This window comes from Danio rerio, chromosome 2 (genome assembly GCF_049306965.1).
Source record: "Danio rerio strain Tuebingen ecotype United States chromosome 2, GRCz12tu, whole genome shotgun sequence".
Lineage (NCBI taxonomy): Eukaryota > Metazoa > Chordata > Actinopteri > Cypriniformes > Danionidae > Danio > Danio rerio.
Window position 1 is genome coordinate 8,268,397 of NC_133177.1, and position 12,793 is coordinate 8,281,189.

Genomic DNA, 12,793 nt, shown 5'->3' on the forward strand with positions numbered 1-12,793 from the left:
ATTATATCTTTGCCATGATGACAGTACGTATTATTTCACTAGATTTTTTTCAACATACTAGTATTCAGCTTAAAGTGACATTTAAAGGTTTAAAATTAGGTTATCTGGGCAGGTTAGGGAAGTTAGGCAAGTTATTGTATGTTGATGGTTTGTTCTGTAGACAATCAAAAACAAAAATTGCTTAAGGGGGCCAATAATACTGACCAAAAATGGTTTAAAAAAAATTAAAACTGCTTTTATTCTAGCCGAAATAAAACAAATAAGGCTTTCTCCAGAAGAAAAAGTATTATAGGAAATACTGTGAACAATTTCTTGCTCTGTTAAACATCATTTGGACAATATTTTAAAAAGAAAAACAAAAAGAAACATAATAATTAGACAAACTGTATTTATTGACATAAATTTGTACATCAGAAATTGCCTTTATATGCTGGGTTTACACCAAACATGGAATTAAGAATTTGCATGAATGAATTGTATACAAGTCAATGCAAATCTGAGAACAAAGAGCTGTTGTGTAAATGACGCGGAATGCGGAACGCTACCTGCGTCAGTTGCATTAATTTGCTCCTAATTATAAAGTATGTGAATTATGTGAATAAATTATGCGTATTCCAGAATCTCACAGGAGATAGTAAGTTATCCGGGTACCTTTCGTCTACTGTTTTTTCAAATACTATGAATTATTACAGGATTAAGTACAAGTTCTCAACCATTTTAACTTCGGGGCCACTTCTTTCTTTGATCAATTTTTGAAGGCCTGCCTGTCTGACATTTTTCGCTAAAATGTTTGTATGAAATGCTCATTTAAACCTGATTTGTTGTGCCTTCTATTATTTTCTATTTTTTCTAATTTATTTATACATAACAATAAACTATATACAGCTGAAGTCAGAATTATTAGCCGCCCTGAATTATTAGCCCCCTGTTTATTTTTTCCCCAATTTCTGTTTTACAGAGAGCAGATTTTCAACACATTTCTAAACATAATAGTTTAAATAACTCATTTCTAATAACTGATTTATTTTATTTTTGCCATGATGGCACTACATAATATTTCGCTGGATATTTTTTAAGACTCTTCTATAAAGTGACATTTAAAGGCCTAACTAGGTTAATTATGTTAACTAGGCAGGTTAGGGTAATAGGGCAAGTTATTGTATAATGTTGGTTTGTTCTGTTGTGGAGAAAAAGGAATTTATTTTTATTACTTTTGTATCTTTACTAACAACAGATTAATCTATCTTTTTCTTTTGTATGATACCATATATAGACCAGGCATACTTCTTCTTTTTTTACTGTGTTGCATACTTTTTAGAAGGTAATGCTGACAAGAGGGAAATAGCAGAATAAGAATACATATAGTGTGGGGGCCCTTGTTTCAGACTGCTGTCTAATAAGAAGTCTAGACATGTCACAAGAAGCATGATGCTTATAGAGGTTGTGAAATATATTAAAGATGCATGTAATTGTTCAGTTCTGGTATGCAGAGAAGGGTTGCAGAAAGAGGAAGTATGTCTGGGGGCAACACTCATAGGACTGCAGAATGACTGATAAGTGACGTTACACCAAAACTCCACATGTTAATATCAGTTGTGTGTATGCTCTGGAGTCAGGGAAATGTATGTTAGTTGTGAACCTCTTGAATGTAATTCTTGTCTTGCATTGGGGTAACGTAACCATCATTGATTTATTCATTTGTATGTAATAAATTACTAATATTTTTGGCATTGAAGAAAACCGTCTCCTCACCTTTTTTTACTGAACACGCGTGGGATTGGCTTGATATTCCAACACTTTAGACAATCAAAAACAAAAATAGCTTAGAAGGGCTGATAATTTTTACCTTCATTTTTTTATTATTTAAAATTGCTTTTATTCTAGCAGAAATAAAACAAATAGGACTTTCTCCAGAATAAAAAAAATATTATCAGACATACTGTGAAATTTTCCTTGCTCTGTTAAACATCCTTTGAGAATGTTATAAAATAAAAGAATAAAAGAGAAGCTAATAATTCTGATTTCAACTGTATATAATAAAAAAACATACACAGATTCAAAGAGAACCACAGGTCAACAGGGAGATGGCAAAAGACCAGCTTCTGCTTTAAACTGCACTTACTAAATATCTACTATTAAATATCTACTATTTAAAAATATTCAAAATGTAAAATACAGTAAAACACCCTAAATCTGTTGAAATGCGTTGATCTAATGGCTGTTGAGTTTGCAGCTGAATATTATTGGGAGATCGCTGACAAGAAAAGAGGACAGCTCCGCCAGAGCGCGTCTGAAGCTCATATGCAATTTTATTTTACATTCGATGACAGAAACACCGCTGCGCCTCTCTAGATCCTCCTGTATGGGCACGCGTCCATTATAAAACACTCACAGGACATTATTTGGACAACTATGTGGATATACTACACAGTTCAAACAAAAATACACAAAGAGAAACTTTCACTTCCCTTTGTGAATGAACAGACTTACGAGTACTAGTTGCAAACGCGATCACGAGGCCGCATGAAGTAATCAATCAGAGAACAGGAGAAAGTGCATCACTTCGATCATTTTAATATAGCATATTAATAATGATATCCCAAAATTATAGTAAAATATTTTGCGGCCCACCTGCAGGATCATTGACGCCTAGTAGTCGGCACCAGTTGAGAATACCTGAATTAGTATATTGCTCGGCTCGCATACTGTTTTTTATATACTATATAGCATGAAGTATGCAATTTCAGACGCACTGCTATTGTGTGTGTGTGTGTTTGTGTTTTTTAAAATCAGTTAAAAGTTATTGAGTTAAATTTCAAAAAGACATTGAATACATTTTTTTTTATTAACTACTAATTACTAAGCATTTTTAGCTCTGGTTTTCGACAAAGTGCATCTAGCATTGTAGTGCTTCCTTAATTTCAACAAAAGATTGCACAAAGTGACTATATCTAAAATTTTTAACAACAGAATTGAAACATTTTAAAACCGTAACATTGTTTTATGAGGTTGCACCCTGCTTTCCCATATTATGATATACTGTAACGTATCACAGTATCATTATCAATCTCAAATTGCGACTTTGTCTTTTTTATTTGACTTTTTTCTACAAAAACAACAGAACACAATGGAAATGTTTCAGGAAAATGTGATGGATGCCGCTGTGCCGTGATTATTGCTAAGTGATGTTGTAGTTGATCTTTGAAAGGTGAGTTTTTTATTTGTTTATTTCAACATCCTGATTCCCTTGTTTTTTTTTTTGTATTTTATTAGACTAAATAACCATAACCTAAATAGCTGGGTCCGTCACACTTTAGGGTCCCCTTGAAACATTTCCATTGTTTCGGTACTATTTGAAAGTGCTATGAGGACTTCTTTTGTTTCTTTTAAATGTCAATGTATTGTGAGAATTTGCAGAATGTCTGCTGTCAAATGAATGTAGACCTTTTTCATTTGCTGGCAATTTTGTTATTGCACTTGTTTCCTTAAAATTGCAGTACATTAATCTTATTCGGCCACTGTACTAAAGTCTGTATTCCACATTTATATTTACAAACTACATCTGTTATTTTAAATTTCACATTGTGACTGTCTTTATATCTAGCTGTAATTTATTTCTTATTATTCAAACTTTAGATTTTGTGAAATTTATACATGTTGCAACTGCAACTTTTTTTCTTACAACAGCAACATTATCTCACGGCGGGGATTTACATATATTACACCACAAAGTGCCTTAAAAACTCATTTGATTTAAATTTAAAACCTAAAAACTCCTTAGTCATCCTAATTCTAAATCTCCTGAGTAATAAAAAAACAACCACCCAGCAAAACATTCATGCTCCCTGATGTTTTAACAAGGCCTACATTTTTTTTAAAATCACAATGTAGTGAAACACAGTTGAAGTCAGAAGTATTTCCCTCCCGATATATTTTTACCCCAATTTCTGTTTCTGTTTAAAGATTTTTTTCAATACATTTCTAAACATAATAGTTTTAATAACTCATTCATAGTTTCTAATAACTGATTTATTTTATCTTCTTATTAGCCATGATGATGTTATGTACATTCACTGGCCACTTTATTAGGTACACCTGTCCAATTACTCATTAACATAAATTTTCTAATCAGCCAATCGCATGGCAGAAACTCAATGCATTTAGCCAAGAAGACATGGTCAAGAGGATCTGCTGCAGTTCAACCCGAGCATCAGAATGGGAAAGAAAGGAGATTTAAATGACTTTAAACGTGCCAGACAGGCTGGTCTGAGTATTTTAGAAACCGCTGATCTACTGGGATATTCACGCACAACCATCTGTAGGGTTTACAGAGAATGATCCACAAAAGAGATAATATCCAGTCAGTGGCAGTTCTAGGGGCGCAAATGCCTGTTGATGCCAGAGGTCAGAGGAGATTGGCTAGACTGGTTTGAGCTAATAGAAAGGCAAGAGGTATGCAGAAGAGCATCTCTGAACGCACAACATGTCTAACCTTGAGGCAGATGGGCTACAGCAGCAGAAGACCACACCGGGTGCCACTCCTGTCAGCTAAGAACAGGAAACTGAGGCTCACACAGGCTAACCAAAATTGGACAAGAGAAGATTGGAAAAATATTGCCTGGTCTGATGAGTCTCGATTTCTGCTGCAACATTCGGATGGTCGGGTCAGAATTTGGCGCCAACAACATGAAAGCATGGATCTATCCTGCCTTGTTTCAATGGTTCAGGCTGCTGGTGGTGGTGTAATGGTGTGGGGGATATTTTCTTGGCACACTTTGAGCCTATTACAACCAAATAAGCATCATGTCAACGTCACAGCCTCCCTGAGTATTGTTGCTGACCATGTCCATCCCTTTATGACCACAGTATACTCATTTTCTGATGGCTACTTCCAGCAGGATAACCCACCATGTCGTAAAGCGCAAATCATCTCAGACTGGTTTCTTGAACATGACAATAAGTTCGCTGTACTCAAATGGCCTCCACAGTCACCAGATCTCAATCCAATAGAGCACCTTTGGGATGTGGTGGAACGGGAGATTCACATCATGGATGTGCAGCCGACATATCTGCAGCAACTGTGTTATGTTATCATCTCAATATGGACCAAAATCTCTGAGGAATATTTCCGGAACCTTGTTGAATCTATGCAACGAAGGATAACGCCAGTTCTAAAGGCAAAAGTTGGTCCAACCCAGTACTAGTAAGGTGTACCTAACAAAGTGACCGGTAAGTGTAATATTTTACAAGATATTTTTCAAGAAACTAGTATTCAGCTTAAACTGTTTAATTTGGCAAGTTAAGGTAATTAGGCAAAACACTGTATAAGGGAGGTTTGTTTTGTAGACAATCGAAAAACAAAATGCTTAGAGGGGATGATAATATTGACCTTAAAGTGGCTTAAAAATAAAATAAAAACTTTAATTCTAGGCAAAATAAGACTTATAAGAAAGGACATTAGAGGAAATACTACTACAGTCTACTTCGACTGCATGTCAAAAATAAGCTTTGTCAGTTTGACGACTTTTCAGCCTTTCTTTTACCGCATGCTCTGCCAAAATTGATTTGAGCGTCTATATTTCAGCAGAAGCATCTGTCTTGTCCTGTAAATCAAAAGCACAGTTGACCTGTGTGTATTGTGGCCTGTTGTCTGCTCACCCTGAGTGTGTACTGGTGAGCACTTTAAGGCTGGCGGCGTTGCGGAGGAGCTTGTCGAGAGTGCTGACGATCTGTCCGAAACGCGGCCTCATGTTGCGCTCCTTCACCCAGCACTCCAGCATCAGCTGGTGCAGAACCGCGGGGCAGTCCATGGGTGGAGGCAGCCTGTAGTCCTGCTCCACTGCGTTCATCACCTACAGCATCAACACACATACGCAGACACCAATTACACTGTCCTTTCAAATTACCAAAAACTCAACGCTGTGAAGAGTTTTATTAGGCACACTGTATTTCTGTATGCGGCTGAACTGTTACAATGGTTAAAACGTAATAAAGATTAATAGTGTCGAAAAATCCTTCTGGGAATAAAACCTACTGCATAGTGCTTGTTATAAAATCACTGAATAGAGATAAAAGAGTTCATGTTTTGAAACAGAAAACGATCAGTTGCGAAATGATGGATATTATGATGTCACATTTTAGCACATAATTAAAAACAATAGTGGAAAGACTACTGAAATGTCGTACTCAAGTAAAAGTACAATTACAGGGCCAAAAATGTAGCGCAAGTAGAGTAAAAGTATCAGTTGTAAATATTACTAAAGAATGAGTAAAAGGTAGTCCTTTGGTAGCATTAAAATGTGAAAGGCTGATGCATGTGTGTGAAAACGTAACATTCTGTAGTGCATTTGGTTATCATTTAAGGCCACTTGACGATTTCTGTCATCAAACATCCTTTATATTCTCATCAATGTCATTGAGTGTAAAGATTTTGGACATCTTGGGCATGTTTCCAAATGGTTTGCTGAATTTATAAAGCAACCATGTCTTGAGATTGTTCACTAGGATGGGCTTTAGTTTCTATGTGCGATTTGATTGGACAGGAATCACAGGATTGGTTTTTCTACTCAGCCAATCACAATAGGCAAGAAAAAATAAAATAGTGGAGTAAAAGTACAGATACAGCACTAAAATGTACTCAATTACTGTAATTTGAGAATTTGCAATTCATTACTTTACACTACTGAAATTAAAATAAAGAGGATTCGGAATTATATTTAGCTAACAAATGACTTCACATTTAGCATTTTTATAGTACTAAAAAATGAAATTGTCATTGCTGTTATACTTATGCTATTAGTAATGTATTCAAATATATTTAGTATATTTGTACTATAGTAAATACTGTATTATACTAGCATTCATATATGCTGATTTAAGTAAATGAAATAAAAAAAAAAACACAGTTCCAGATAATTAAATTGGTAAAAAATATGAATTACAATGTATAATAATGATAATCATAATAATTATTATTATAACTCTAATAATTGTATTATTTATTCATTCATTTTCTTTTCTGCTAAGTCCCTTTTTATAAAATATTTTTATTTTAGCCTACCCAATTCACCTGTCCCGCATGTTTTTGGACTGTGGGGGAAACCAGAGCACCCAGAGGAAACCCACGCGAATGCAGGGAAAACACGCAAACTCCACACAGAAACGCCAACTGACCCAGCCTAGGCTCGAACCAGCGACCTTCTTGCTGTAAGGCGACAGCACTACCTACTGCGCCACTGCATCACCTAATTATATCATTATTTATTACAATTGTTATTATTATTATTATTATATAGAACCCACCACTCAAATGTTATTTAACTGTTATTAATTTAAATGACTGTTTTATATTAAATAATATTTAAAAATGTACAATTATCAAGCAGTTACTGTTGTATGATGTATAGTTTTTATTATTATTATTTATTAATTTGAATTGGGATGAACATGAAAATTAACACTAAGATTAAATGAAAAAGAACAACTAAAAAAAAAAAAAAAAAAAAATATATATATATATATATATATATATATATATATATATATATATATATATATATATATATATAATTTTTCAATGTTAAGTACCATATATTTATCCTAATTTAAATGAATAATAAATAATAATAAAGTCAAAATGTTAATTGAAAAAAATACAAATCTATTTATAGTAACTTACACTATTAATATTAGGACATTTATTGTTTTATTCTCTATATTATTTACTATATTGTCATTATTATTATTATTTATTATTAATACAATAACAATATTTTGGATTCAAATTAGGGCTGCACAATATATCATTTCAGCTTCCATATCGCAATGTGATCATTTACAATAGTCACATCGCAGAATATGCCATGTTAAATTTAGATTATATTTTGCAAGTGTTTTTGAAGCCTGTAACTGATTTAAATCAGTTTTGAGGCCTGTGACTTTAAATCAGTTGTTAAACAAATAAGTGGTGTTGTTTATAACTTTGAAAAAAATAATAAAGATTAATTTTATTGAATTGTTTATTAAATGAAGACAATGCAGTATGATTTTACATTTAATTATTCAGTTACCATATACTTGAATAGAGTTAAACTCCTCGGAAAACAATAAAACACTTTTTTATTTAATTTGTATGTTTTTATTTATTGAATTTGTCTATGCTTGTAGATTGTTTTGCACATTTTATGTCAATGCAGGCCTATACAGAATCATCTTTTGCTTTAATATTTCGGTCACACTTTACAATAAGGTTAATTAGTTTATGTTAATTAATGCATTTACTAACATGAACAAACAATGAACAATACATTTACTACTGTATTTGTTCATGTTAGTTAACGTTAGTTAATGAATATACAGTAGTTCATTGTTAGTTCATGTTAACTCATGGTGCATTAACTAATGTTAACAAGCATGGACTTGGATGTCAATAATGCATTAGTAAATGTTCAATTATGATTAATAAATGCTGTACATGTGTTGTTCATGATTAGTTCATGTTAGTAAATGCATTAACTAATGAACCTTATTGTAAAGTGTTACCAATATTTCTTTCTTATCATTTAGAACTGAAATGTGACGCAAACTTGATTTCGATTTGACGAAAGCATAAGAAGCTGACGTACGTCTTGATTACTCATGTCCCAGTACGGCCGCTCTCCGAATGACATTACTTCCCACATCACAATGCCATAGCTCCACACGTCGCTGGCAGAGGTGAACTTCCTGAAGGCGATAGCTTCGGGAGCCGTCCAGCGAATCGGGATCTTCCCACCCTACAATACAACACATGAAGAAAACGGTTACATCTAAAACACGCACACACACACACACACACACACACACACACACACACACACACACACACACACACACACACACACACACACACACATTAACACCACAGGAGTCTGTGGATGCCTAATTAGAGAGAAGACCCAGCTCCAGCTCATTAATCTGAGATGAAAAGCAGTTTGCAAAACACACACAGATATGACCTGCTGACCATCATATACCAACCAACACTCTTTCCTACATCACACATTTAGGGTTCTCTTTTAACGATCTAGGTGCAAAGAGTAAAACGCATGGCGCAAAAGCATTAAGGGCGTGTCCGAATACACTTCTGCTATTTTAAGGATGGGAAAATACGCTATGCGTGGGGCGCATGGTCTAATAGGGTTGTGTTTATTCTCCTAATGAGTTATGGGTGTGTTTTGTGCATAACGTGCATTAAACCAATCAGAGTCTTATCTCCCATTTCCTTTAGGAGACAGTTGCATCACACCGTGGCTCATTTGCTATTTACATGGGGAACGTTGTAAGTGGAAAAACCGAATGGACAAACTGAACGCTTCACTAGCGAGAAAACAATTAGACAGACCATCTGCAGCGAGAGGATAAAGAACGAGCCTCCTCCATCCGCCCTCTTTACTTTCTCTTTACTTTACTTTTACTCTTTGCTCATTTACTTTCGTGGATAATGAAACGTGGTTTGAAGCACTTCACTGAAGACATCTAATGGTGGACAGAGTACTGAAATATCACTCAAGTAAAAGTACCATTAAAAATACCATTGTAAATATTACTCAAAGTATGAGTAAAAAGTAGCCCTTTTAATTGTACTTTAGAGTAGTGAGTAGTAAATATTATGTTGTAAAAAGCTGATGCGTTTACATGTAATTTGGGAATGTGTTTAAACGTAACATTCTGTAGTGCATTTAGTTATTGCCCAGCAGGCACACAATGTCATAAGACGGTAGTATTAGGTTAGATTTAGGTTGTGACGTCAGGTGACCAAAATTCAACATCTAGCCAGCATCTAAGGACAACGTTATTTTGATGTCCAATAATGATGTTGATATTAGGTTGATTTTAGGTTGTTAGAAAGTAACCAAAGTCCAATGTAGAGCCAACATCTTAAACCAACATCCTATTTACGTCAAATACTGACATTTATTTATCATGTATGGCAACTAAAATGCAACGTCTGATAGACAACATAGTGGTAACATCAACACAATGTCAAGCTCTAACATCATTAGACATTGATATTTGGTTGGTTTTTGGTTAGATATTGGATATTGACATTGGCCTGACTTTGAGTTCTCAACCTGATTTTTATTTTCAAATAAAATGCAACGACGTTGGGGTACAACATCGAAAAAGCTGCATAAATTATAAAAAAAAAAATTGTTTGTATGCTTCAGCCTTATATATTATATTTATTTTCTGTTGTGTTTTTTATTTAATTTTATTTTTTTAAGTCAGGCTTCTACTTGTTTTTTTTATTGCTTACAGATGAAAAGATTGAATAAGCAGCAATCAGAACTGGCTTTTTTCATTTATTTATTATTTATTAAGTGGCTTTAGTAAGACCAGCAGGGGGCGCTCAATGTGTGGTCTGTGTGGCTCCTCACTCTCCAGTACATTGCTGGGGAATCTATACTTCATCATCTTTCAGATGGGAAATTAAATCGAGGTCTTGACTTACTGTGGCCGTTTTAAAATCCCAGGATGACCTTCGAAAAGAGTAGGGGTTAAACCCCAGCATCCTGGCCAAATCTGTCCCCTGGCCTCTGTCCATCGTGGCTTTATCAATAATTGGCTTCATCACTCTGTCTTCACTCAACCAATAAGCTGGTGTCTGGCACAATGTGGCTGTCGTCATATCATCCAGATGGATGCTGCACACTGGTGGTGGATGAGGAAATCCACCCCCAAAATGTGTAAAGCACTTTGAGTGTTCAAAAGCGCTATATAAATGTAAGAATTATTATTATTATTATTATTAATATTATTATTTATTTATTTTTATTTTTGTGTGTGTGTGTGTTTGTTTTATTTGGCCGATCCCTATTCTGGACCTGCATACAAATTGCACAACAAGAATTTCATGCTAAAGTGTATAAACAGAGAATTAACAGACCCCAGAGAGATTTAATACAAAGATAAAAGACAACTAATGTAACAAATATTGACCTTTGCTTTTTTTATAAATTAAAATATGTTAACTACATTAAAACATTTAGTGCGAAAAACCTCTGGAAGTTTTAATTTTAGCTCATGTTTATGCTTTTGGAGCCTAAAGAGATATAACCAGAAACAGCAAAGACAGTGGCATAGTAGAACGCAGAATCAGCTTGAAGTGGAAAGCGTGAGTATGTCTGTGGTCTAGAGATAATATAAAGTTGATGATGACAACATTGGCATATCGAACTGTGAGACATGTGAGACCCGACTGCCTGCCGGGTATTTTAAGTTGAAGTTACTTTGAGGTAACATCCTGGATCTGACTATTTGCTCTTCTTTATTCTTTTTTTTAATGTATTATAAAAGCATCGGATTGGGTTTTGGTATCGGTAGAAACTCAAAATCAAATGACACACACACACACACACACACACACACACACACACACACACACACACACACACACACACACACACACACACACACACACACATACACACACACACACACAAAAGGTAAAAATCTGTCATCATTTACACATCCTCCACTGTATTTCGTAAACAAGTTCCAGTTTCTTTCATGTGTTGTACACAAAGGATGATATTCTGAAGAATGATGAGTAAAAAAAAACAGCCATTGACTTCCATAGTATTTTTTTGTTCCTACTTTCAATGTCAGTGGCTGTTTTTCTCCAACATTCTTCAAAATATCTTCTTTTTGTTTCAACAAAAGAAAGAAAACACCTTGAGTTTGAGTAAATAATAAGGAAATGTTCATTTTAAGCTGAACTACTCCTTTAATGTGTTTTAAAAAGTCCAAATAAAATGAGCAGGCTATATGCTAACTTCATCTGTGAAACTTCATCTTTAGTTAGCTAAAGCTAACTAAAGTAAGAATAAGCATCTACTCTTACTAAATATATCTGAAAAACTCAGTGGAAAAAGCTTAGTACTTCTGATGCTAAAATAAACAACATTTAACGCTGAAACCAACAACGTGAACGAATAGGCTAATCAATACACTAATCCAAACAAAGTACTAGCTAAACGAGCAAGCTAGCTATAAATCTTCACTCCCAACTAGCATCGACAGAAATGTTTACTCAACATTTTTAGCCAGAAGAGATGATGTAGATGCTGAAGTGAAAGGAGCTGTATGAGATTCTAGTCAGTCAGTTCCCTTATTTGTAGCCTATCATGTCGGCTACAGTGAACAAGCCTTCACGTACTGTACTCTACTGACTACATCCATATGTTTGCTGCAGACAGAGATACTGTAGAGACAGGCTTCTGCACATATCACGGCTGCCATCTGTACTCTCCATTCTGATGGTCAAGGCTGTTCTTATCAATTCGTAATGCTCACCGTAGCTGTGAAGCAAAGATATCGCTGCACTTCTCTTTGGCACTTTAATAAAATGTTCTCTGAATTTTCCTCAAAGCTAATAGAAATGGAGTTTTTCACAAGGTCTTTTTGGGTATTATGCTAACAAAGGCAGTAAATACCAACTTGGTTTTCAGACTTGACGCATATGTGAGGTGTTCATTTTATTGTATAACCCTACTGAAAAAAACAGCCTAAACCAGCCTAGGCTGGTTGGCTGGTTTTAGCTGGTCGACCAGGCTGGTTTTAGAGGGCTTTTGGCCATTTCCAGGCTGGTTTTCAGTCATTTCCAGCCTGGTCTTAGCAGGTCAGGCTGTGAGATGACCAGCTAAAACCAGCTTGACCAGCCTAGCCAGGCTGGGAGCCCAGCCAAAACCAGCTATGTCCAGCTTAAACCAGGCTGGTCAAGCTGGTTTTAGCTGGATTTAGCTGGTCATTT

General features: G+C 34.9%; 1 protein-coding gene across 5 annotated transcripts in view; it reads right to left on the minus strand.

Annotated features, from left to right (window-relative positions):
* The window catches only part of ephb3a (eph receptor B3a), a 109,973-nt gene that overhangs the window by 20,754 nt on the left and 76,426 nt on the right, over positions 1–12,793 (minus strand). For 4 of the 5 annotated variants that reach the window (XR_012384973.1, XR_012384962.1, XM_068222928.2 and 1 more), the window contains exons 14-15: positions 8,625–8,774; positions 5,659–5,852 (exon numbers count right to left, since the gene is read on the minus strand). Coding sequence is in view for 3 of the 5 variants with exons in the window: in XM_068222928.2 (XP_068079029.1) it covers positions 5,659–5,852; positions 8,625–8,774 (344 nt within the window). In the remaining 2 variants the exon portion in view is untranslated. Of the gene's footprint in view, positions 1–5,658; positions 5,853–8,124; positions 8,218–8,541; positions 8,775–12,793 lie in introns of those variants that run through there. The other variant, XM_073911933.1, reaches the window with a different exon arrangement.